This window comes from Ochotona curzoniae, unplaced genomic scaffold (assembly GCF_017591425.1).
Source record: "Ochotona curzoniae isolate NIBS_2020 unplaced genomic scaffold, NIBS_Ocur_1.0 patch437, whole genome shotgun sequence".
Taxonomy (NCBI): domain Eukaryota; kingdom Metazoa; phylum Chordata; class Mammalia; order Lagomorpha; family Ochotonidae; genus Ochotona; species Ochotona curzoniae.
The window spans coordinates 59,520-85,992 of NW_024467014.1; the positions used below are offsets into that span (position 1 = coordinate 59,520).

Sequence of the window (26,473 nt, forward strand, 5' to 3'; positions counted from 1 at the left end):
CGGGGGCAACACTGCACCCAGGCAGGCCAATCAGCGGCCGGGGGGGTGCTCCCGGGACGGGGCGGGACCGCAGCCCTCATTGGCTGCCCAGGGCGGGGGACGGGCCGGGGCCTTGGCCGAGGCGCAGGCGGGCGCCCCCGGAGGCCAGAGCCCCGGGGCGGGCTGGCCCGGCTGGCCCGGCTGGCCGAGCGCACTGGGGCGCTGGGGCGCGGGACGAGGCGTGCGAATGGAGCTGAAGGCCAGGATCGCCAGGGCCACGCGAGCCTGTTGCGCGGGAGCTCTGCGTAGGAGTGCGTTGCATGAATGAGCGATCGTACCGGCTGAGTAGTGTTTGTGGTAGGACTGCCTGGCTGCGCAGAGAGGAGGCGAGAGAGGCAGAAAGATCCGTATTTGGAAAGTGGCTGAGGAGGAGGTGAAAGGGGTGCACCAGCTTGCAGGAAGAGGAGACTGGAGTCCTGTGGCTGGCACAGCCGCCCCATCCCTTCACCTCGCCTCCTTACTGTTGGAGTCATTGTCCCCAAGCCCGACTGTAGACCCCCGGCTTCCTCTGTGGAAGGAGACAGTGAACCCACTGAGGGACACTGAGCTAGATCCATCTGCATCCCTTAAGGCCGTGGGTTCAAGTCCTTGCTGCTCCACTTTAATTTTTTTTTTTTTAAGATCTATTTTTATTGCAAAGTCAGATATACAGAGAGGAGGAGAGACAGATCCGATGATTCACTCCCCAAGTGACCGCAATGGAGCTGAGCTGACCCAAAGCCAGGAGTCAGGAGCTTCACCCAGGTTTGCCACACACGTGCAGGGTCCCAAGGCTTTGGGTCATCCTTGATTGCTTTCCCAGGCCATGAATGGAGCAGCCAAGACACCAATGGACACCCCTATGGGATGTTGGTACTCACAAGGTGAGGATTTAGCTGTTGAGCCAGTGCGCCAGGCTCTTAAAGATTATTTATTTCAAAATGTACGGTAATGGAGTGTGAGAGAGACACAGAGAGAAATCTTTCATCTGCTGGCTCACTCTCCACATGATCACAGCAGCTGGGGCTGGTCCAGGCCAAAACCAGGGGCCAGGAGTTCCTTCCAGGTCTCCTGCATGGGTGAGGGAACCCAAGCCCCTTTGAACCATCTTCCATGCTTTCCCAGGTGCAGTAGTGGGGAGCTAGCTGTGTCATGGAGCCACTAGAGACCATCTGAGATGCTCACAGCACCCCACAGTGCTGGCCCATTGCTACATTTTTTTCCCCTATAAAAATATTTGGGGGCCCGGCGGCATGGCCTAGCGGCTAAAGTCCTCGCCTTGAACACGCCAGGATCCCATATGAGCGTCGGTTCTAATCCCGGCAGCTCCACTTCCCATACAGCTCCCTGCCTGTGGCCTGGGAGGGCAATCGAGGACAACCCAGGGTCTTGGGACTCTGCACCCATGTGGGAGACCCGGAAGAAGTTCCTGGATCCTGTCTTCGGATTGGCATAGCATCGGCCAGTTGTGCTCACTTGGGGAGTGAATCATCAGATGGAAGATCTTTCTCTCTCTTTCTCCTCCTCTCTATATATCTGACTTTGCAATAAAAATAAATCTTTTTTTTTTAATTGGAAAGGCGGATATACAAAGAGGAGAGACAGAGAGGAAGATCTTCCGTCCGATGAGCCAGTGCATTTCAGCGCCTGTCTCAAGGACGTTTTTTTATACCCGTGGCCCCATGAGGCTAAGCTGAACGAATCCCCCCGTCCCACCACTAGACTCCAGCAGTGGCTCCTGGCACCTGTACTGCCCAGGGTTGGGGTGGGAGTGGGTGCGGAACAAATTGGCCTTGCAGCCCCTAGGTAAGAGGGGATTCGGGACTGTGCCACTGCAGCTGTAACTGGAACATAGACCTGTTGGGGTTTCTGGCGCCACAGCCTCCCCCGAGGCCCAGACAGGGTCCTGGCCGGGCTGGCAGGAACCAGGAGTCCTGGTGGGGATGGGGAGGTTCCTGTTTGTCAGCCCCATTCCTGCTCATATCCTGTTAATTTCTCAACCCTCCTGGACCAGGCACCCTTGCTGCCACCTCCTCACCCCTGCCTGCCCAGGGTCTCCCCTTCACATGGCTCCATGCACTTCTCCTCAGACCTATGCCTGGACCCCCTCCCCCCCATGGCCCTCAGGCAACCCCTACCAGGGCTTAAATCTCATCTCTCACTAGCAGGCACCAATCTTGCTTGCCTTTGATTTTTTTTTTTTTTTTACATGAGTGGAGAGGTTTCTCCTCTCATCCCCAGGCCCACTTTCTTGATTTCCAGTACCCAAAGTTAACCATGGAGTAAAAAATTCTAGAAGATTCTAGAAAGTTCTAGAAGGCAATCATTCCGAAATCCTCAGCTATGTGCTATGCTGAGGAATGTGATGAAGCCTTGTGCTTCCCCCTCCCCTGCCCTACGATTTCCTGGATACACATTCACCACTCCACTGGATCTCCCATCTTCTGGTTCACTCCCCAAATGCCCACACGGTCAGAGCCAGGCCAGGCCGATGCCAGGAGCTCCATCCAGGTCTCCCATAGGGGTGCCGGGGCCTAAGCACTTGGATCATCCGACACTTTTCTAGGAGCACTGACAGGGAGCTGCTTTAGAAGCAGAGCGACCAGGACCCAAACTGGTGCTCACATAGGATGCCAGCGCTGCAGGCAGAAGCTTAACTACAGAGCTTGGGAGCAGGTGACAGGGGCCTAGCATATAGCTTCCTCCCGGCTTCTGTCACTCACAGTAATGCCTAGGAGAGCCACACTCCGGTGTGCTCCAGCCGCCATCCCACTCTTGCTGGGGGACTCTCGGGACCAACAGATCTCCCCTCCAGCGGCCAACAGCAGAACCTCCTTGTCCCGGCTTCCCAGGACAGAATGGCTCTCCCAACCCTGTTCCCTGCCCACAGGGCCCACCTGGCACAGCTAAAGGACCCAAGATGGCGGGGGGGGGGGGAGGGAGGGAGAAACAGCCTGTGTAGCAGCGGCTTAAGTCATCACCTTCAACACTGCCATCCCACGGGGGTGCTGCAGCCTGGCCACCTTAAAGTGGACACATGATGTGCCTAGCACAAGACCTGGGGAAGACTCCACAGGGAGCCAGGGTTAGCATGGCCCCAAGAAAGGTGGGACTGGGGAGAGCAGTGCAGAAACAGAGGTCTTCTCTTCGGGGACGAGTCCAATCTCAGCTTGAGCCTAGGTCAGTGGGTAGCCCTTCCATGATGGGTCTGCATGGGACTCAGGACTTGTTTGCCCATTGTCTTAGCTGCTGACAAAGCAGGCCCCTTCTCCCACAGCAACCCAGAGCCTTCCCCCCTTCCCCATGCCGTTATGGGGTGAGCAGGGTCTCCAGCCCCACTGAGGGTTCCTGGATTCATTCCAGGTCCCTGGGAGTGGCCTGGTGGCCAATACTCTCAGGCTGGGCTGGGGTTCGGTTCCATAACCACCTCCACCCTTGGCCCTCAGCCCAGCCCCGGTTCCTCTTTTCCCAGAAGTCAGTCCCCCATGGAGCACTTCCATGCTTGCCCTAATTAACCTCTGGAACTTTCCAGAGAGGTGGTGAGGTGAGAGTGAGAATGCCAGCCTCCTCTTCCTCCCACAATGGAAACTTAGGGGCAAGGGAAGGGGCCAGCCAGGCTGCTCCTGGGAGTAGAAGATCTGGAGGTGGGAGGCAGTGGGCAGGGGTGTCTTGGCAGGGACTCTGGCCATCTCTGTCCCCAGGGAGGTTTCTGGACACCCCTACCTCCCACATCAGCCTCCATGCCCTCCCCAGCCGGCAACTCTTGCTTCCCCGCTTCCCCTCCTCCCCTCCTCCCAACGAGGGGTCAGATGCAGGTGCAACACCTTCCAGGTCCTGCCCACATCCCTCCCTCTGAGACTGACCTTCCCATGCCCCACCCTCCCTCTCTACCTGAGGAAGAGGAAATGAACCTCTTCCTCAGTGAGCAGAAGCTGATGGTGACTTTGGGCATGGGCTGCGGCGTGCAAGCATCTGGGGACAGTGTGGGCTGAGTCTCCATGTCTCTCCTGGCCACTGCCACTGTGAGACCCCCATTTCAGGTCTTCCCGGTTCACAGCAAGACATCAGGGGTCCCAGGTACCAGGCCAAAGGGTTGGGGGGTGCAGGTGGTGGGAGGGTATCATTGGACCCTCATCTATGTGTCAGGAGAACCTTGGGTCTGAGCATCCCAGCCTGGATTCACGGATGGACACTGAGTGGGAATGGAACCCCCAAGACACTCGCCCTCCTGTCTCAAGCCACACGTCTGTGATTTCACGCTCTAGAAATGCCAAGTCCTCCGGTCCACATCCAAGGGTCTGAGAGAGAAGCCCCCCTGCACCCCAGCCGACTCCAGATTCCTAAGTGGGGACCAATGCCCCTGGGATGGGGGAGGCCCAGTTGGGCACTGGAGAAGAGAGCTGTCGGGGGCGGGGTGACCCTCCTTCCACCTGCCTGGTTTAGAGGGGGCGGTCTGTGAACAGTACACACATCTCACACCTGCTTCTTTCCCTTCTCCTTTCTGTACCTGGCCACTCCTTCCCCGTGGGGGGCCCACATCCGGGGCAGAAGCTGCCGGGAGAGCCCCCGCCTGGGCAGAGGCCACCTCAGGAAATGAGGTGTGTTCTCATGGTTGTTCAGAGTCAAAAATAGAGAGGCCGAAGGAGAACAGAGTGAGAGGGAGAGAGATCATCTGTGCACTTATCGATTGGGCCACCGGTGGCCCTGGGAGTGTCCCCAGTGTAGGCTCCAGGGGCAGCGGGAAGGAACCAGTGTCCCTCTCCAGGCCCAGCTGAGACCCCCAACACATACCTGAACCAGCCTGAACAGGGGTGGGGGGTGGCACCCTTGCAGGAGAGACCATGGGACCCTCTGATCACATGAGGGGCAGCTGGGGAGGCATGGGAGCAGGGTTGCTAGTATAAGCAGGTGGGATGAGTGGCCAGGCAGAGGGGGCTCTGTGTCTCCTGTGGATGAACTGCAGGTCCAGGGAGTGACTTAGTTTCCCCCACCCACCTCATGCTGTGACAAGGGAGGGACAGGGGTGCCATGGGCTTGGCTGCACAGGCACATTGCATGGGGCTAGGGAACACCAAGGACATCCTGACCCATACCACCTGCCAGGCCTAAAACTCCAACTTGCAAGTGAGTTCCACCCAGGAGGGCTTTAGGGAGGAGATGCCCTCAAAGGGGGTATAAGAGCTACTCAAGGAGCCCTGGCCACCAAGACCCTGCAGAGTGCCCTATGTCTGTCCCACCCCAGCACAAAGCAGGCTCTGTATGAGGACAAGGCTCTGGGGCCTGCCTAACCAGTGCTGAGTGCTGCCTGGGGACCAGTAAGGTAGAGGGCAGTCTGTGCTCCCATGCTTAGGCCAGAAGGTCGCTGCCCACGGAGCTCACACACTGCCCTGCCCTCCACATGCAGCAGACTGCACAGTAGGGGAACAGAGTGACTGTCTCCCACCTCTGGCATCCTGAAATCCTTCTCCCCTTTCAGTTCGTCCCTAGCCAGCCTCTCAGCCCCAGGCTACTGTTTGCTGGCTCTGAAACCTCTTTCCTTTCCCACCCGTGCCACCCCCACCCCTGCCTCCCTGCCAGCTGTCAGGTGCAGCCATGTCAGCCAGCCCTGGGGTTCCAGCCCCCACTGGAGCCCCCAAGGCTCTCATCACCATCTGGTACCTGCCAGGATGTGGGTGGAGGCTGAGCTGGATGTGTGGGCTCTGGGTAATAAAACCCTCAGCACCTCCTTTCCAGGCCACACCCTAAAGGTGAGGCCTTCCAACAGCCTGCATCCCATCTGCTCCAGCTGACCCCAGCCCACACACCCCAGGCCTTTCCAACTCCCATCAGGGACCAGACTGCCCTGTGCTCTAGGGAGCCTTGGAGATATACCCCTTTCTCTGCCAGGTCCCAATCCTTGAGGGTGGCCTAAAGTCTTGGAGGCAGCAGCCTAACCCACTTGCAATCCAAGAGTCTGGCACTAGGGGGAGCATGCTCTGCGAGAGGGCAGGGTTGGGTGCACCTGCTCCTCAGCCTGGCCCGTCTGGCTGCCTTCCAAGCAGAGGAAGCACTGTGCCCCACTAGCTCAGAACCCGGAGGTCCTGGAACCGCTAAGGATTCCTGGTGGAGGATGCTGGCCAGTGGAACCAGCCATGATAATCACGGTGTCCTGGGATGTCTGGGCTGATTTTGTTTGACTCAGGAAATCCTGTGGACCAGATCAACCATGTTCCCACACTCCCCACCCTGGGGCCGGGGAGGTGCTCCTTGCTGACTGTGGGATGGGAATGACTGAGTCTCAGGAGTCACCACTCATCCCCTGGCATTAGCCCTGCTTCCCCAGCTCCGTGCTCTGCTGCATCCAGATTTTACTGGACCACTCTGTCTACCATGGGCTCCCTCCCTCCTGCTGGCTCTCAACCCTGGGCAGGAGGCTCAGCACTGGAGGGTGAGGGGGTTGGCATGGGACCCCCAGAGTTCTGAAACACAAGCCTCACTGTTCCCTGGAATACTAGATCCTGGGGAGGGAAGCCTGGGGGTAGAGTAGCCATGGGAGCTAAAGAGTACACCTTGGGGCCAGTGCTGTGGCTTAGTGAGTTAAACTACCACCTGCTATGCCAGCATCCAATATGGGCACTAGTTCAAGTCTCAGATGCTCCCCTTCTGACAAGCTCCCTTCTAAGGCATCTGAGAAACAGCAGAAGATGACCCAATGCTTGGGTCCCTGCCCCCCAGTGGGAGATCCAGATGGAGGTCTAGGCTCCCCCCCAGCTTCAACCCAGCTCCCAGCTACTGAAATCATTTGGGGGAAGGGTGAACCATCACATGGAAGATCTCTCTGGAAATCTGACTTTCAAATAAATGAATACAGATTTTAAAAGAGAGCACATCCTTTGGGCCCAGTGGAGGAGAACCTGTTGTGTGACCTTGGGTGCACACCTCCCCCTCTCTGGGCCTCAGCATCCTCATATGGGAAATGGGTGGGGGTGTGGATCTCCACAGAATAGGAGGGAATCCAGTCCTGAGTGAGGGGAACCGGGCCCAGGCTTGGCCCCGCCTGAGGCTCACTGTGGGCTATGCAGCCCATGGGTACTGCAGTGGGAGTGGGAGCCCCTACTCTTCGCCACCTCCTCCCACTGGCAGAGCTAGGCCCCATGCTCACCTGTAGGGTGAGCCCCTGGTGGTCCAGCCTGGTGGTCCAGCCTGGCTTTCGGGATGGCGTGTCTGACCAGCCATCACGGTGAGGTAGGAGCCCTCACCGTGTACCCTCCAAGTACCAGCGACCATTATGGGCATCAGTTCCTGGGATATACATCTCATCCTGCTCCCTGCTTGTGGCTTGCTTTCAAAAGCAGTGGAGGATGGCCCAGAGCCTTGGGAACCTGCACCCGTGTGGGAGACCAGGAAGAAGATCCTGGTTTCAGATCAGTTCAGTTCTATCTGTTGCACTCATTTGGGGAGTGAACCAGCTGGATCGAAGATGTTTCTTTCTGTCTCTCCTCTCTCTGTTTGGCCCCTCAAACTGTGTGCTCTAGGGTTAATGACAAGCAAGAACTAAAAGCCAGTGCATGTCCAGGGCAAATATGACCTCTTCTGGAATATTTCCAGACTGTGGATATTGATGCTGGCGGCCATCACCCAGGCAAGTCTCAGGTTCAGGCCCTCCCAATCCTGGTTTCTGGCTGGCTGAGGCGTAGGGCCACCTGCTCATGGAGCCCAAGCATGAGAGGCAGAAGGGAGGGCATGAGCTGTTCATATGGGGCTCATTGTCAAGAGGCGGACAATAAGGTCAAGCTGGAGCATGCCAATTCGTTGTCATGGAAACATTGGTAACTACTAAGGAACCAGCCACATGCGCTGTGTCCTTGCACTGCGAGTGCAGTCACGCGCCACACAGCGGTCTCTGGGCCCCATGCACACACCACAGGGAGTCCCTATGGCACCCTGGAGCTGGCAGATGGCGTCCTGAGTCCTATGACATCCCAGTGGTGGGGACATCAAAGAACAAGGTGCAGTCTATTTGTAGGTGGCATAGGCATGCCAGCGCCACTGCCAATTGCTGTGGGCATCGGGAGACAATGACATTCTACGTTGGGGAGGCCTGGGATCAGCTCAGTGTCCTGCTGATGTGCCTGGGAGGCAGCAGGTGACAGTGGAGGTACCCAAGTCCCTGCCACCCACACGGGAGATCCAGAAGAAGCGCCCGGCTCTTGACTGGCCTGGCCTGGCCTGGCCCAGCCCAGCCCCCACTGTTGGGAGCAATGTTCTGGCAGATGGAAGATTAATCTCTCTCAATCTGCCTTTCAAATAAATAAACAGGTCTTTTACATCAAGTACAAGATGTACAATTGCCTATGGTACAGAGCACTTTACAACAATAATACGCAATCATTACCGGCTTCTGCATGGACAATCTATATCCTGTCCTTCGACGTTATCATTTCTTTATCTGCGACATTGGCTGGTCGCTCTCTATATGTCCACCCAGAGATGCGCAAGGCTGACCCCACTCTCAGCTCCAGCCCTGGGGGTCCCAGCCCTCTCCTCTAGGAATGGGAGAGGCCAGGGTGACTAAGGGTCAACCCCCATGCCCCTTCCCGCTGCATGGGAGATGGTTGTCAAGGGTGACACAGTCTCTCCTGTGGATAACTCAGACTTGTGTCACCCACAGGAGGTGGGCTGGAGCACACAAGCCAAGAGGGAGCTCATTGTTGAAAAAAGGATTTGTTTGTTTTTATTGGAAAGGCAGATTTACAGAGAAAAAAGATCTTCCATCTGGTTGGTGCCCTCCCCAAATTGCTACAACAGCTGGAGCTGAGGCAATCTGAAGCCAGGAGCCTCTTCTGGGTCTCCCACACAGGTACAGAGTCCCAAGGCTTTGGACCGTCCTCTACTGCTTTTCTAGGCCACAAGTAGGGAGCTGGATGGGAAGCGGAGCATCTGGGACATGAACTGGTGACCATAAGGGATGCTTGCAGGTGTAGGATTAGTTTCTTGAGCCATTGTGCTGGCCATAGGAGCTCGTTTTTCGAAAGAGGGAAATGAGGTCAAGAAGGACTGTGGGGGTGAGATTCCTCCCCCAGAGCAGGTGAGGCTCAAGGGATGGACCCTGGGCTCTGCTCCCCACCAGCAGATGGGGACCCCCAGGCTGAGACAAGAAAGGGGGATGAGAAAGGTAGGGCAGGGGACAGGTCAAGGCTTGGAGAGCTGAGGAAGTGGGGCGGGGCTGGGGTCTGACCTGTGCTCCTCCAAGTCTGTATGAAGGTCTCTGTCCATTCAGGCCAGCAGGCATGGGACCTGGGCCCGCTCCAAGGCTAGGCGTACTTGTTGCTCCCAGCTGGGAAGCCCTCTCTTGCCTCATTGTCCATGTTCTCCATCGCAGATGCCTGTCCAGCCTCGCCTGGGCCCAGAGCAGCCTCCATTCTGTCACAGCCACCACTGGGCAGCATGACCATTGGACACTGGGGTCCTGTCAGTTCTAGTGGAAGCCTCCACCCTTGCCAGGTGGCCTCAGGACCAGCTTCTCTGGGGCACATGGTAAGGTGTTCCTGTCTCCCATAAGGACATTGGTGGCACTGGGTCGGCCATGATTTAAAGCAGGACCCTGTGTGCACGCAGGCCTTTGGCTCAGCAGTTAAGGCACACTTAAGCTATCAGAGAGCCAAAATGTGAATCCTGGCCCCGTCTGATCCAGCTCCCTGCTCATGCTCACCCTGGGGGGCAGCAGGGAATGGGCAAGTGGTGGGGCCCCTCCCACTTGGGAGACCGGCAGCTGCCACCTGTAACCTTGGCACAGCTCTGGCTGTTGTGGGCATTGGGGAAGGGAACCAGCATTTGGAAGATCTCCCTCTCTGTTCCACAACGTACTTGTTGGCAGCTACAGGGCCATTATGTGGGTTTCATGGCACTTTCTCCTTGTCCAGTCCTGGCAGGGGGGGTAGGGGTGGCAATTCTTCACCAAGCAGCCTTCTCTTCGTGCTCTTCCCCAGGGGGCTTGTGTGGATCCCTTTGCAGGGGACAGCAGCCTGGGCCAGGCACGGACCCCAGGGAGGTCCTGGGACACTGTGCAATGTGGCAGGGGGTAGGTAGGTAAGCCATGCACAGCAGGGCCTGTCTCCTAGGGGATGTTGGCTGAGCCAGGGCAGTTTCTAGCTCCAGGAGACAATGACAATCTGCAGGCCTTGCTGGTCACTGAGGTAACACCGTGAAGGCAAGCGGGGGTGGTTTCCCCACTTTCAGAGAACAGAAAGCGCCTCATGCTACCTCCTCCTCTCCCACTCCTTTGGTCGGCCCTGGTTCAAGCCTGGCTCTTCCCACAGCTCCAGCACCAGTGTAGGACAGGACCCGTTAGCCCTGGTCTCCAGGCAGCCCCTCTCCCCAGGTAACTCCATTCTCCCTTCAAGATTCAGCAATAGGGCACAGCAGCTAAGACAATACTAGACATTCCTTCAACCCATAGCCGGTAGCCTAGGGTTCAAGTCCAATTCCAGCTTCCTGCGAATGTGCACACTTTGGGCAGCTTATGCAGCTGGATCCTCTGCTGCCTATGTGGGAACTCCCAGGAGGTTGTTCCTGGCTCCTGAAGTGACTGCCCCAGGCCCAGCTACTGGGGGCTTTTGAAGGGGACTGAACTAGCCCACAGAAAATCTGTGTCTTTAAAATTAAAATTTTAAATTAACTCTTGGGAAATGTCACTGAGGAGGACTTGTCTTTGGGGACTGCTGGCTGCTAAGGTGCCCCCATCCTGGGCTGACTGTCTGGACCACTCTTCTGAGCCACGCCCACATAGACACGCCCTTCCAGACCACGCCCCACCAAACCACGCCCACATAGACACACTCTTTCCATGCCATGCCCCTGCCAGGGCAAGTCCCTTTCTGGACCACGCCCCACAATGCCTTTCCAGGTCTACACCATTCTAGACCACACCTTAATACCACGCCCCTACCAGGCCACGCCTCTGAATAACATCCCAGCTGAACCACACCCCTTCTGGGCCACGCCCCTTCCTGAACCACGCCTCTCTCGCCACGCCCCTTCCTGACCCGGCCTCCCGGCCACGCCCCCTGACGTCCCGGCCTGGACCTCCCCCCTCCTCAGAGCCCAGGCCGTCCGAGCCTCTGACCAAAGGGCGGAGCCAGACCGTGTTTATTTACGCCCACCGGGGGTCGCGTGGCCAGCCGGAGGACTACAGAGACCAGACACTGACTACGGCGCAAGCGCTGGCTGACGGAGCGAGCGCGCCTGCGTGGGAGAGCGTCGGGCTGGTGGTGCGCCGGCGCCCCCGCGTGGCCACGGTGAGAACTGCCGGCCTGGAGCACACACAGGGGGTGCTGGATGGGGTGCGCCTCTTTCCTGGGAATGGGAGGTGCTCAGCTCAGCCAGAGATCATCCCTGAGGACTGTGAGCAGGAGGACGTTCGCCTGGGGTTCTAGGGCAGTGAGCTGTCCAGGGCTAGGACTGAATGTGCCTAGAGGTTCCGATGTACCACTGCATACAGCAGGTGCGTAACGTAGTACTATGGCTAAGTGCATGAGCCCTCTGTGCGTGCAAGGGTGTTGGAAGTGGGAATAGTTTGTGTAACAGGGGGTCTTCATGTACCCTCAACTGCCTGACTCTGCCATGCCCCCAGAAAGGACCCAAGTCCATGAACCACAGAGATATCCTGGAAGGTCTCACCCTAGCCCCAACCATTAGCCCACTAACCAGGCCAGTCTGAGGATAGGATAGGCTTGGGCTTCTGCTGTCCCCGAGACAGCCCCGTGCATGGACCAGAACAAGGCCCTCAGCTTTCGGTCAGGGTGACCCGTCACTTGCAGAGCTGAACTGAGGTAGGGATGAGGGTGGGCCTGGTCTTAGCCATTACTGTCAGCCTGACCAGAGAGAGCCAGGGGCAGAGCTGCTGTGGGCAGGCTAAAGGTAAGGGTAGGTGGAATGTGCTGACCCTGGAGCTTGGGGCAGGGGGACAGGGCCAGAGCCATGCCCAGTGATGGGGTTAGGGGCTGAGGCTGGGGAGGGGGTCGAGGCCTGGCTCGCAGCCCACGGGCAGGGTGGCGGCCTCGCTGGGTGGGATGTGATGAGTGGTGTAGCGCGTGCCTCGGAAGGAGCCAATCCGCAGCTGTTCGGGTGCCTCCTCGGGCCACCACAGGCTGGAGCTGGAGTGGCAGGGGAAGCAAGAGAAAGAGGGCGCCATGTCTCCAGGCAGGGCCCAGACCAGATGTGCAGGAGCCCCGGGGAAGGCTGGGAAGGGGCTGTGTGGCTGGCTGCTGGGGAGTTGAGGGGACGCACTTACAAGCGCATGGTGGAGGCCGCCAGGAAGGCCAGGAGCAGGAGGCCGGTCAGGGCACAGAGGACCGAGGTGATGACTATCATGCTGCCGCTGCGTCGCCCAGGCCATGTGTCGATGGTGCCTGGGGCCACCCCTGCACACAGGGCCACCACTGCACGCCTCGCCACAACACCCTCCCCAGGCCCACACCTCAGGGCTCCATGCAGTAGGCATTCAAGGCTTTCAACTGATGAGACACCCCCAAATCCCCTCCCCAGCCTGCCTCTCTGGGCCTTGTACATGTAGTGTCCCTGTCTGCATGACTCATGCTTGCCCCTTGCAGCCCTGGCTTCCTTGTGCCCTTCCCCCAACTTGGCAAGGGTGGCTGATGGGTGAGGGGGCTGTTGGCCTGGGGCATGATATACACTGGGGGCTGACCAGAACCCTGCTCCTCCCCACCTCCCGGCAGGTGCTTCCAGGCCTCCCCACCTCCCATCAGCCCCATGGGAAGAGGGAGTGGGGCCAAATTGCTCCACCTGTATATCAAAGCACCCCACCTCCCAGAGTTACCTTGGTGCAAGGTGATGGGGTCGGACCACCTGGTCTCAGCCCTGGGGGAGCCGCTGGCATCAATCAGGAGGAACTTGACGCTGGGGACAGGAGGCAGTGGAGGACGAGGGGTGAGGCTCAGGCCAGAGCATGGCATGGGGGGACCAGGAGACAGAGGTGACGGGTGAGGGTGGAGGAAGGCACTCCCCTGTGCACCCCACATCATGCATGGCCTGCCCCCCCTCATGCTGTGGAGGTGGAGTCTGCCCTGACCCAGACCAGCCCCTGGGCATCCCTGTGCCCCATTTTCCTCATCTGAGGAAGGGATGAGCAGCTACTTCCTGCTTCCCCTGCTTGGGTCTAAGCACAACTCAGTTTAGTGTCCTGCTGGGATTCAGCCCAAAGCCTCTAGGCTAAGAGGCGGGTTCTCCCTGGGCCCACCTCCGCCCCTTGGATCTCTGGGACGGCCGCACATCCTGCCACACACTGGACTAGGTAGTGAGGGAGCTATCCCTTGTGCCCAAGGAAACGGGAGGAAAAGGAGGGGCGGATCCTGGGGGATGGGGAGGCAGTGAAGGGGTGGGGCCAAGAAGGGCATGGGTGTGGTCATAAGAAACCCCTCCTCCCTCCAGGACCCCTCCCTCCCTCCCCGGCCCCCCATCCCCCGCAATGCTGGAGCCCTCCATTCGCTGGGGTGCAACCAACCTGTAAGGCCCAGGGCCAGGGAGAGGGGCATTGCAGTAGGGTTGCTGCTGGCAGTGAAAGTCATTGCCCACTCGCAGCAGGGGGATGTTTCTGCTGTCCCCTGCGGGGTCCTGACAAGGCAGCTGGCGCAGAGACAGGGGCAGTGTCATGTAGTGGCCCTGGGTGTGCAGCTGTGGGGAGGCGGGGATCTCAGCCAGTGTCTGCGGGTTCCGGAAGTCCCTGGAGACTGGAGGCGGGGTGGAGGGACTGACCATGGCGTGTCAGGGGAGACGGGCTTTGCTGTTGCAGATGGGGGAGAGGGGTCCCCACTTCCCTCCGCCCACCTCACCTCAGTGACAGTGCAGATCCAATGCAAACCTCGTGGAGTTGAAATCCACCTTCAACCCCCGACCCACCCCCGACCCGTGTGGAAGGGCCCCAGTGTGTGAGGGCAGAAGCTCCCAGCGCCCGTCCACGCCCACCCCCTGCCCGCATCGCACCATTGCTGAGGGCTACCACGAGCCAGACTGTGCCAGCTGTATCAGCAAGGGAGTCGAAGACGCACCGCGGCTGCTCCAGTGAGAACGTGGTGGTCGTCACCTTCCCTTCCAGGTCCCAGGCAGTTATCTGAGGTGTGTAGGGGAGCAGTTCTGCAGCCGTCAGGGGTATGTTGGTGAGCAACAGCAGGTACAGATGGGGCATGGGGCCCCCTGCCACCCCCATGGGCTGCCTGCTACAATTGCAGGGAGGTGGGGGGCTGGCCAGCAAGTGTCCCAGCCCCCGCTTGTCTGTCTGAACTGGCCCATCCTGGACTCCCATCCTTCTCTACTCACCCAGGCTGAGGCAGGGTGGCAGGCAGCTCAGCATGACCACCGGCATCAACAGCCAAAAACAAGGCCACCTCCTGGGGAGCCCCATGGCCACTGACTCCATTGCAGCCCTCCCACCAGACTTCAGGCCCGGAGGAGCTGGTTATTCAGGCTGCCAAGGAGGCCAGGTGTGCCTGCTCCTCCCTCCCCAAAGTACAGCCCACTGAGGGAGGGAACTGGGTGGGCTCTGGCAATAAGCAGGGCTGGGGGAGGGGGGCCTGGGCAGTGGACAGGCCTCAGCACCAAGGCTGAGGGACGTGACTCATAGGCCAGCCTGGAGCTCCCCCTCAGGCCTGGCCCCCTCCCTAGCCCTGGGGAGGACCCAGCCTCTGGAAACCAGAGGCTGCAGCTTCATGCCTGAGATTCCAGTGCCCTGTGTGCCAGGAGCCTCCCTCCAGACTTGCACCCCCACCCAGGGAACGCCCTGGGAGCAGAGGGCAGAGCAGCCGCACCCTTGCCTTGCCCAGCTCTCAGCAGACCCGGGCCCCACTGCCCGTGCCCCCCCCACTCCAGTCCCAGACTGCAGCTGTAGTTCCCCAGGAAGAACTTGAACCCCAAGAAAGGACCCGAGTCCCAGACACTGCCTTTACCTACAGGTGTTCATTACACACATTCCCTAAAAGCACACAGCCCAGTGGATTTTAGGGTGTTAGTCCCCCTACCCTTATAGTCCTGAATGAGATGGATCAATCCAGAAATGGACGACTCATCTACCTTTAACACAATCATGCAGTCCTGCTCTCAGCCAGCACATCCCCTCTAGACGCCACCCTCTTGTGTCACCAAGCAGCCCCCACAGTTACTGGCCTGACCCTGGAGACACTGTAGGGTTTCTATTTAGAATTTGTAAGTTAAGGGCATCTTCCCCCTTACAAGCCTCAGGATCCCATATGGGTGCTGCTCTTCCCATCCATCTCCCTGCTTGTGGCCTGGGAAAGCATAATAGAATGGCCTTGGGCTCCTGCATCCATGTGGGAGACCCAGCTCTGGGCTTCGGACTGATTCAGTTTCAGCCACTGTGGCCATTTGAGGAGTGAAATCTCATTTGAGCAGATGGAAGATCTGTCTCTCCTCTGTAAATGTGCCTTTCCAATACGAAATCTTCCAGGCACTGGAGGGCAATGAGGAGTGTCACGGATCTGGTCCCTCTCCATTCATGAGGCTGTGTGACCATCCCACGTCGTCACCCTAGCACTACTATCTTGGACTTGCTTGCAAAAACACTTCAGACATCAGGTCACTTAGTACATGCCTACAGGGGCTCACGCCAGCCATGGCACATGCTTTTTGTCCCTTTTCAAGGCTGATGAGTGTTCCACCCACGTGGATATACCTTATGGGAGCCGATCAGTTCTGCGGTGGCCACTCTCTTGTCTCTGTGAACCGGCGCTTTACAGAACACTCCTGCTGGGCACACAGACATCCCCAGGAGTGCACAGAGGAGCTGGCTGCTTCCCCAAGGGACTGCATCTCAGGTTCCCAGCCTAGCAGGACAAAGGTGGGACAAGCGTAGCATCCTCTCGTACCCAGGGTCAGTTTTAGGGTTTGTGACCACAGCGTCCCACACTGGTAGCTGTGCTGATTCAACGTGCGGGTCCCCAAGACCCAGCCTGGGCACCTCTGCCTGAGCTTCCCAACTGTCTCTGCCTTGGAGACATTAGGCACGTTCCGGATTCCAGCCCCACACTGGGAATGTCACATGGCACGTTTCTCCATCACTCCCCATCCCTGTGAGCCACTGCACAGAAGGAAGATGTTCATCTTTCTGCCAACTCGTTGGAAAATAGACTTTATTGCATTTTTCATAGAGAAAGGGGGCTCACAAAGGCCCAAGTGCCTTTGATCCACAACAGGCAGGCAGCGGGGTCCTGCTCGGGGCATCTGACCAGCCTGAGGGGTCACGTGGTAGGAGGAGGAGACGTGGGCTGGCCTGGCCACCAGCCCTGGCTCCACCACCAGCCAGAGCCTTGGGCCAGCACCGCCTGTTTCCACCATCTGGAAAACTCGGAAGCACATCTGCTCAACTGGACAAGGATAGCCCCAGGTCCTGTGAGAGGAAGGCCAACACACAGTGTTCCGCTGAGAAACCAGAGCCAGCGGCTATCCTTGTAGCCCAACAGGGCCTGCTGTGGGAGTGCCCACTGCGGAGAGCTGTCCAGGTGTGGAAGTGGGGTTCTGGGTGGACTGACATGAGTACTGGCCTCCAGCAGCCATACACACGTGCATACGTGCACACATACACACACGCGCTCTCTGCTAGCAATCATGCCAGGGCCTGCTGACTTTGGCTATTGGGCATTTATTGCAAACAAAATCTGAGGTAAAGGAAGCTGACCCAGGACCTGTGCCCACCCCTGGCCGGGGGTAGGGCAGTCTCTGTTCCCCCGGTGCCCAGCCCTGGGCCTTACAAGCCCCAGAAAGCTTCCGAGGACAGAGGACCTTGTGCACTGAGGTAGCTGCAGAAGCCCACCCCCCACACACCCCCAACCTCCTGGGCTGCCTGATTCCCACAAAGAACCCTGACCCGAGGGGTGGAGGGCAGTGGGAGAGGCAGACCCAAGTCTGGCTTCGGGGAGGGAGCAGCCGGGGCCCCTCACATCCCAGCCTGCCTGGCCAGGGCAGCAACATCTCACTGCTGCTCCAGGCAGTCCTCAGTCACGCCCTGGGCAGCCAACTCAGCCATCACGTTGTGCAGGTAGTTGGGGTCCGGGTAACCATGGCCCGTCACGTTGCGGTCCATCTCTGTCTTGTGGTGGATCTCATTCCACACCACCGTGTCGCTCTCACCAGTGGTGCTGGACGTCCCCACCGTGAAGATGAGCCGCCTCTTCCAGGCCACCTTCAGAAGCTCCAGGACCTGCCCAGGGCGGGACGGGGCTGGCTCGGAACCTGTACCCACTCCCTCCCGTGTTGCCTGGGCCCCCACCATCTGGCCCGGTTCCCTTGGTCACCAGCAGCCAGAACTTGGAGCCCTCCTGGCCTTCTGCCTCTTCCTACACTGGACCCCTTCACGGCAGCCATGGGAGCTCTTGACTGGGCAGGTGCCTCTCCTGCAGCTGCAATCCCAATGCGTACTCTCCCTGGCCCTTCCTGTAGGCAACTCGTGGCCATCCTGCCTGGCCCAAGAGCTTGCTGGGGGCGGGCCTCTCCTGCTCACACAAGCCCCAGTGGAGCTAGTTACCTCCCCCTGCCCTTGGCCCTTGGGGAGCAGTGGCCATGAGTGCGGCCACCAGGGTCCTTCTGGCCGCAGAGCTGGCCCTTACCTTGCGGCCCTGGGCGTTGTCTGGAAGGTAGCACTGGCGGGGGAAGCCTCGGGCGGTGAATGGCTTTCCGGGGTTGGGGTGCTCGGGTCCCTGCGGAGGACACAGGACGAGGGGTGTGCTCTGTGGAGGCCCTCTCAGCCAGTCCTGCCTCATGGCCAGGGACTGTTCCTGCTCCCAAAGGACCAAACGAAGTCCACCCTGCCACCCATGGTTGTACGCCACTCGGCCTCCCTGTGACACCAGGAACCCTGATGACCCTACTGGTCAGAAAGGAAGCCCCTTCCTCCTTGAGCCCCTGACATACAACACACCCTCCGCTTGCCCTAACAAGTGGCTGAAACAGGCGCCTGGTGAGGCAATGGGACAGGCAGGCAGGTGAAGAATGGAGCACCATGCCCCCCTCCACACACAGCTCACCATCCCCTCGCTCCAGGGTGCTAACACTGCTGGGAATCCTGGGTCTCCAATGTCACTCTGGACTCAGGGAAGGGTGGGAAACCTCCACCCATGCCAGAGGTTTGGGGGGCAGGTCAGGGAGAAGCCCTGTCCACTGTCCCACTCCTGCATCTCCCCATCTGCTCCAGGCTTGGAGATCAGTCATGGCTCAAGGCCGAGCTAAAGGGCCAAGGTTCCCACCTGGGACTCTACTGCGCCCCTGGCCCTGCCACTCCCAGCCCCAACTTCAACCCAGCCACTAAACAAGGGTCCATCTGACCCCACTCCTCAAACCCTTCCTTACTGTGCTCCAGCACTTGTGGGGGGCGGTCCCTCATCGGCACCCGCCCCCCTAGCCAGGCTTCCCAACCCCCTCATCCCCATAATGTTCCTGCTCCTCTGCCCTGACCAGGCCAAGAACATCTCTTCCAGGAAAACCATTCTTTGCTCCACAGCCTCCAGGTTCGCTCCTGAACCTCCTGAGTCTGTCCAGGCCCGTGTGGGCACTAGGTGCCTGAGCTTGGGCATCCTTACTCCTGCCAGGGGGCAGGATGGGCTGCTCCAAAAGGAGCCAGTGAGAGAAGGTCCTAGATGTCACCCTTCCTAGGAAGGGTCCGGGGTGGGAGGAGGGGGCTTCTCTCACGCGGGGATCCCCACCTGGATGCCGTGAGGAATGTTGTAGACGATGAGGATGGTCCCGCAGTCCTCATGGCCTGGCAGAGACACCTGGAACTTGAACACCTCCATCTGGCCCCGGGGCTGCGTCCCGGTCTTCTCCCCATAGATGGTCTTGCAGGACGGGCATTGCAGGCTTCCGTCCTAGAACGAGGTGGGGCCCAGAGTTGAGCTGGGGGGCCCCTGCCCTGACGTTGGTGGGGAGGGGCCATTGGCAATGGAGCTCCCAGGGCTTCTCCAAAAGCCAGTTTTGCGGTACCCAAGGTCAGGTCTAGGGGAGTGTCCACAGCCCACAACTGCTAAGATCAAACCGAAGACACGGCCCCTGTCCACGGGCTGGCTGTATGAGATGACAGGACGCTGGGAAGACAGGCCTAGCCAGACCACACGGCCAGCATATGCCTTGGTTCTCTTCCTCCTTCTGGTTAGTGCACACTCCAACTCAACTCCACTAAAGAAAAGCAGCTAGGAGACAGAGTGTGGGCCCTGGCTCTGCACCTCCATCAGGTGACTCGGGCCTGCCCCTTCCCGGAGCCTGGTCTCCGTAAGTACAGGGCTGGCTACAGAGGTCCCTGGAGGGAAACGATAACACCATGTGTGTGTGAAACGTGTAGGTGACCAAGCATGACAAGTGCACTGCTCCTGGGAAGGACCCAGTGGAACCTTCAGAGGGGGCTAAGAGGCCTGGGCCCTCGGTGGTCCTTCTGCCAATGGCTCATCCCACACTGCTGCCCACAGCCCAGCAGCTGTCCCTTCCCTGGCCTTGACTGCCTTGGACCATGGGCTCATTTTGTGTGCGTTTGTGTTTATCCGTGTCCCTACTTCCACCCCAGGCACCTTGTTGCCATTGCAGTACATAGCCAGCAGGCACAGCAGGTGGAAGGCATGGCTGCACTTGGCGAGGCGGCCCACAGCCCTGGGTCCCATTGTCCTGCTGTCGGTCACGTCACTGTAGCCGGATGCCAAGGACAGCTTCTCCATGCAGATGATGCAGTCCTGAGGCGAGAGCAGCACGGTCAGCTCCAGGCCAGGTGCCACAGGCTGGGAACTGGCACCTGCACCCTGGAAGAGCTTCCCAGAAACACAGGCCTGATGTGGCAGTGAGTGGGTGGACCCAGAAACCCAGGTTAGATCAGGGAGATGGGACAAGGACAGAACTGGATCCTCTGGGTAAATGGAGCCCAGGAGAGAAGGGCAAGGGTGGACTCTGCAGGGCTCTGCCTGCCAGGCTCAGGAACTGGGGCTCCATTGGGGAATCAAGGGACCCTTGTGAGGCATCCATTGGTCCAGGTCTTTCCCGGCACTGCACTTGCAGCATAGAGTAGAAGCACAGCACTGGGCTGTGTGTGGACTGAGCTGTGGCTGACCCCCATGGCACCTTCAGGACCTGCTGCCACCCTGAGACAAGTGCACCTAGGGCCCCCCACAATGTGGCTTGACAGACAAGATCCCCGAGGTCCCATGGGGACAGTGGCCAGGACCCAGCAGACCTTCGTCATCACAGAAACCCTCAAAGGGTGCTCCTAATGGCTAGTGGGGCAGGACTGTCACCTGGACATGCCTCTCTGGCTTCTGATGGGGGTGGGTGGACATACCCTATCCTCATCTCCCAACAAAAATGATGGCGGTGGCAGCAGGATGCCAAGGGACACAAACCTCATCGGGGGGCGTGCTCAGCTCCTCAGCGTACCTTCGGATCACTTGCTCTGGCTCTGGCTTTGGAGTCACCCCTGGAAGAGACGAGAATGCAAGTGGGGCTCCGAGGACCAGGGAGTGGAGAGGGCAGCGACGTCTCAGAAGGCAGGGCAGGGGAAGGGGTCCAAGCTGCCAGGAGGAAACGTCGGAAGGTGGGTGAGCGAGACAGGAGAGAACATTCCAGAGCCCTATGGAGCCACCCAGGGGAGGCAGCATAGGAGGGGCAGAAGAGCAGCGCGTCCCAGATTATGGCGCTGCAGTCAGGCAGGAAGGCAGGCCTGGGATCTAAGAGTCGCATGGCAGTGGCAAGGACAAGGTCTGATGGAGTTAGTTCTGGTGGCATCATTTCCTTCAAGTGTCATCCCTCTCATGGGGGCAGGGCCAGAGGAGAGGGCAGGGTGAAAGTACCCACAGCCTAGTCCATGTGGTACTGAACTGGTCGGCTACAGCACAGAGCCACAAGGACAGTGCCTGGGAACATGACAGGGTCGGGGTGGGGGTGGGTCTCAGTAACACCCCCATAGGGTTCCTTGAGCCAAGAGACCTGGGGAAGGACCAGGATGTGGCAGGGAGTATCCCTGGCTGTCCTACCCCTCTCCTGAGCACAGAGAAGGGAGGGGGAATGCTGTGCTTCAGGCTGACAACTGCTCCGGGGTGGGCGCTGTGGCACAGTGGGTTCAACTACTCCTTGGGATGCTGCCCTACCAACACCCACTTGTGATTCAGCTTCCTGCCAATACTCCTGTGAAGGTGGTGGCTGATGCCCAGTTAGTGCCCTGGCTTCCTGCCACTTGAAAGCAACCCCTGGCTCCTGGCTTTGCCCCACTCTGGCTACTGCAAGCATCTGGGGAGGGAGCTGACGGATAAGATCTCTGTCTCTCCCTGTTTCTCCATCTTTCAAAAATAAGTCAGCCATAAGTCAATTGTTAAAAAGAAGAAAAGAGAAACCACGCCACCTAGTGAGAGACTACCAGCATAGCCCTGGCCTTCCTAGCTGGCAGCAGCAACAGCAACCAAGAGTGGTGGCCAAGCCCAAACAGGTGCCAGCAGGGACGCCAGTACGAAGTGACCCAGACAGTGCCCCCTAACATCCTGGTCAGGGCCTCATCTCAGAGACTTGAAGGGGCTCTGGTGTGGACAGAGCTGTTGGCTAAGCAAGAAAAGGTGGGGGGTGAGGGGGCAGCTCCACACGCAAGGCACAGCACAGGCTAAAGCCAGGCGACATGACTTTCCATTCCAGCCCCTGGACTGTTGCCAAGGACTCCGTTCCCTCAGCTGGGAGGGAGAAGCCAAGGCAGGGGAGTGACCCACCCAGCGATGGGCACCCATGGGCACAGGAGTGGTAACTCCCCCAAAGTTTCCTCAACATACCCCCTCCCCAACCTCAATGTACTCCTAACGCACATGTACTTGAAGTAGGTGTGGAACACAGAATGAAGCAAACGAGTTTATTTTGGTGTAAAAAAAAGTTTCAAATTCATGCATAAAACAATGGGAGGGAATCTTCCGAATGTTTATGGAAAATGTATACTGTGAAAAACTATTCCAGATTTCCATTTTTTTTTTTTTTTGCACCAAAATAAACTTGCCTTTTCATTCCAGTTTTCCAGGAACTTACTGAAGTATCAGGGATACATAAACCACCTAACACTACCCCTGACACCCTTGTGCTACCACAGGCCTGCGAGACCCACACCTGCACCACGGGCCCCCTTTTTCACAAAGGCCTAGTGGCTCCCAGCCAAACCTGGGGCAGCCCAGCGACCAGGAGCAGCTGCCAGCCACCTCCGTATTCCATCCTCCCCAAGCCTGGTAGCTTCTGCTCCAGGAGCCACATTTCTCATAAGGGACCACCCAGAGCACCCTAAGGAGATTGTCCCTGCCTCTGAGGCCACAGGGTGTGGGTGGATTGCGCAGAGACTGGGGCCTGGGAAGAGGGTCTGAACCAAACGCAACCAGAGCAGCCACCGTCACCCTGCATGAGGTACCTGGCTACTATCCCTCACCAACACACCAAAACAGAAGGGACAGGAACCAAAACAGAAGGAATGGCTCCGAAACAAAGAAAGCTGTGTGAGATCCCACAGGCTGAGAGAGCTGGGGCCAAGATGCAGGCCCCAGTTCCCAGCACACCCGATGCAGGCTTGGGTGGCCAGCAGTCCACAATTCCATGGCCTGGCTTCACAAAGGTGATGGGCTGGGCACTGCAGGACCCTCTACACCAACCTGCTCAGAACTGCTAGCACCTCCCAAGGCCCTGTGACCCATCGGCAGGGCAGAAGTCAGCAGGGGACTCCTCTCAGGTGGCCAGCCTGGGCCTTGCCCACATCTGTGGGTTGACAAGTCACAGGGCCCTCTCACAGCACCTGGGCTAAGAGATGTTCCCAAGGGCCACCTCTGCCATTGAGAGAGGGGACAGGCAAGTGAGGGGGGAGGAGTAGGCATCGCAGAGAACCCCGGAGGTGAGAGGAGAGCATTGACGCGGGACAGTGAGAGGCAGCAAGACTTGGAGGCGGCTGAGCAAAGGCCAGAGCGCGTGTGCGAGCAGGAACTACCTTTCACGGCCATTTTCCTCAATCTCTTAACTGAGCTGTGACTTTTAGAGGCCAGACGGGAGGCGGGAGGGCTGGTGGGCTGGGGTGCGTGGCTAAGACACACAGGGAGTCCAATGGCTGACATCAGCACACTCGTCATGCCTACACGGAACGTGAGACCAGACATGCAAGGGGGGAGAAAGGTTAGAAGGAGGCACTAGGCCCACGGCAGTCACACCCGTGCCGAGCCCCAGGTGGCAGCGCTGGCAACAGTCATCAGGACCAGCACGTCTCTCCAGGGGACGACCTGACCACTGCAGGCAGGCAGCCAGGGCCCACCCATGCTGACAAGACAGAGCTCTGGGGCCCATCAGCACCAGCAGGCGCCCAGCCCATGTCTGGAGCATGCAGCGGGGACCAGGGCAATGGGGACCAGGGCAATGGCTTCAGGAGAGCAGAGGGCTGCTCGCTCGCCCAGGAGTCTTGGCGGTTATAAGTGCACTCTCCCCGGGCATGGCACAGGGCAGCACGGGAGAGGCAAGCTCTGAAAACTGCTCAGGCAGGCTTCCAGGGGCTCCTCCCCGTGCCCCCAGAGACACACACACGGCCCAGAGTGTGCTGTCTGCTTTCCATGTCCCATCCAACCTACCCAGGTGCTACAGCCTTCAGGGACCTCACTGGAGTGGGCACACGGGCTGCTGTCCTGTGAGCCTGCTCCCACACTCAGCTTCCTTCTCTGGTGCCCAAGGGGAAGGTAACAGAAGCAGGCGCCAGTGTTGATAGAGATGGCCACTGTCCGCAGGACTCACTGTGCCCGATGCCTGTGGGCAGGCTGGAAACCTACCCCCACTCCCGCCTGTGCAGCCCTCTCTGTACCTCCTGTACCCCAGGGTGCTCTCCTGCTGGGTGGCCTGCCCACTGTCCCACCTCCCTAGTGCGCTCTGTCACTGAGTGTGCCAGGCTTAGCTGCACCTCCCCAAGGGAAAGCACTGAGCTCTCTGCCTCTGGGGCTGGGCATCGGGCAGAGATCGTGGCGCTCCAGGGCCCCAGTCCCCTCCAGCACAGTTGGGGCAGACAGGGAAGTTTCAGAGAGGGGAAGGGCAGCCAGGCCAGCAGCAGACGCCTTTAAAAGAAGAACAAAAGACTCTTAAACCTGACCAGTGTGCCACCAGCCTGGGTGGCACAGCTGAGCTGTGCCAAGGCCACCATGGTGGCCACTTAACGGTAGACACTCGGGGGCTCATCAGAAGACTGAAGTTCAAGCCAGGCCTTGGCTGCCGCCCTGCATTCTGGTTGGACCTCCAACCAGCAGTCACCACCTCCGACACCCCCAGGCAGTTCCTTGGGAACAGAGAGTCAGGTGGGCAGAACCACAAGCAGGCACAGGAGACAGAAAAGGGGTGAGCTGAGAGCAGATGTGTCTTCCTGAGGTGAGCCCTGGGCCTCTTACTGACCTTGGCCTCATGTGTCACCCTGGGGCTCCCTGACCAGCCCAGCTAAGGGCCAGAGACCACCCTCAGCTCTCTCCCCAGCTCCTATCTGCCTAGTCCGCTTTCTCTATATCTGGATAGCTGAAATCCCTCCTGCATTGGTTCTGGATGATTGACATGAGGACCCAGCCCTACAGGACAGTGCCCGGCCCAGAGGAAGCCCTCAGGCGGCCTGTGGAGCTTGTCTGCTGAAGAACTAAATGACCCATAAGGTGCCCCCTTCAGCCACCACCACTGTTTCCGGCACACAGCCCACCCCTAAGCTGCAGTCACAGGGGCCACAGAGGCCTCACCGTGGCCTGGACAGGAAGCAGCCCCCATACCCCTCACTGCACAGAATCAACACACAAGAGAATAGGATAGGGGGATTCCTTAGTGCAAGGGCTCAGGGACACCCCCCACGTAACTGGACAACTCCGACAGCCACCGCTGGCCCCCAGCCTCCCCTGACATGGCCTGTCAGAGGGAGAAGGCCCCATTTAGATTCATGTCCAAAATCTGCCAACTCCCTCATGCTGACCTCAGAGCAAGGAGTGCCTGGGTGTACCACACAAAACAACCCAGCTGGAAAGTCACCTAACCGTGTCCCCCTCCAAGGGCTTGCCTCTGCACCAAGTGCTGCCTTCCTGGAGCCATGAGCACAGCCCAGAGCGGGAAGGGGGGCTCCTCCTGCACCCCAAAGAGAGGGGAGTTCCTCCTTTTCCCCAGTGTCCTAAATATGGGTCCCACTAAGGGTGCCAATCACCAACCTGAGAGCCAAGGCTAATGGCTGTCTGGTCCAGGGCTCTTATCTCTCAGGTAGAGAACAAGACACTTTGGGCATCTGTCTCCCTCGTGAGAGAAGGGCAGGGGCTACAAGCCCTGGTTAGGGGCCAGCATCGGGGCAGCAGTTCAGATGCCGCTGGCAACACCGGCCTGTTCCCGGACTGGGGTGCCTGTGTGGAGGTTCCGGTTCCCCTTCTCATTCAGCTTCCTGCTGAGGTGTACCCTGGGAGGAAGGGGTTCCTGCCACCGGGTGGGAGACCTAGAATGAATCCCTGGCTGCTGGCTCCAGCCTGGGCCAGCATGACCTGGTGCAAGACATTGAGAAGTGAACACAGAAAAATAAAAAAATCCCAAACAGCAGAAGAAAACCTAGGCCTGCCGAGCTCCACTTAGAGGTGGTGATGACATCTGTATGGTGGCCTCAGGTTGCCCCCCTTGTCCCTGGTCAGCCCTGTACGGAGGCTGCCAAAGCCCCCAGAGCCTGGAGCAGGCGAGGGTACGGCCAGCTGCACACATACATCCACACATGGGACCTTCTGACCCACCGGAACACCCAAGGCCACCCAGCCAGCACGTCCTGGGTTTGGTCACTCTTCTCTTGGCCTCAGCACAGGCTGGTGCCCGAAACAGGTTCCATGCAACCTCCCGGGCAGGATCTCTCTGTCCTGGACTCTGCCCAGTCAACTCTAGCTCTTGCCCTCCCGACCTACAGCTGCCTTCTGTGGACAGTGAGCTACTCTGCCTTTGCTGCCCATGGTCTTTGTGGGCCCTCACTCTCCTGTAGGGGTCAGAGGGCACTGTCCCTCCACAGAGAGCCACACGCCAGCCATCTCGAGCCAGCTCCATGGCTTACAGCATAGTCACCGCCCATGCCCCTGCACTGAGACCAGAAACTCAGAGATAAGATGAATTTCCTCAAACAGAAAGGGGGAATAAAACCCCCTACCTCAAGGGAATCACCCAGGGATGCGAGCGCTTGTGCGCTCTCTCTCTCTCTCACACACACACACAGAGCAGTCTCACAGTCCTGTGTCCCATTAGCTGGGGATTCCCCTTGCGAACATTCAAAGCTGAACCTCTACCCAGGAATTCTGGGAGGGAACTGGCAGATACCAGATTTCTTTTTCTCTCTCTGGCTGTCCTCTCTTACTCTTACATTTTTAAAATCTTGAGGGGAAAAAAAAAAGATGGACAGAGAATAAAACCTCTAGAACGGGTAGGGACTTCTTTCCTGACAACAGCCACTGGC

General features: G+C 58.7%; 2 protein-coding genes across 3 annotated transcripts in view; both read right to left on the reverse strand.

The window, feature by feature from the left end:
• Nucleotides 1-11,891: 11,891 nt before the first annotated feature.
• On the reverse strand, nt 11,892-14,431 carry LOC121167993 (uroplakin-3b-like). Its single transcript, XM_040997736.1, has 6 exons — nt 14,332-14,431; nt 13,999-14,148; nt 13,520-13,745; nt 12,836-12,915; nt 12,290-12,419; nt 11,892-12,152 (listed from the first exon to the last, which is right to left on the reverse strand). Exons 1-6 carry the CDS (start codon nt 14,429-14,431, stop codon nt 11,993-11,995), a joined length of 846 nt encoding a protein of 281 aa, XP_040853670.1. The 3' UTR covers nt 11,892-11,992.
• Nucleotides 14,432-15,801: 1,370 nt separating this feature from the next.
• The window catches only part of LOC121167986 (probable E3 ubiquitin-protein ligase DTX2), a 31,737-nt gene continuing 21,065 nt past the window's right edge, over nt 15,802-26,473 (reverse strand). Inside the window, exons 5-10 of one of the 2 annotated variants that reach the window (XM_040997722.1) lie at nt 22,991-23,131; nt 20,397-20,470; nt 19,578-19,736; nt 18,723-18,884; nt 17,631-17,720; nt 15,802-17,224 (exon numbers count right to left, since the gene is read on the reverse strand). In XM_040997722.1, coding sequence (XP_040853656.1) covers nt 16,997-17,224; nt 17,631-17,720; nt 18,723-18,884; nt 19,578-19,736; nt 20,397-20,470; nt 22,991-23,131 — 854 coding nt within the window. In that variant the 3' untranslated portion in view covers nt 15,802-16,996. The remainder of the gene's footprint in view (nt 17,225-17,630; nt 17,721-18,722; nt 18,885-19,577; nt 19,737-20,396; nt 20,471-22,990; nt 23,132-26,473) is intronic. The other variant, XM_040997723.1, reaches the window with a different exon arrangement.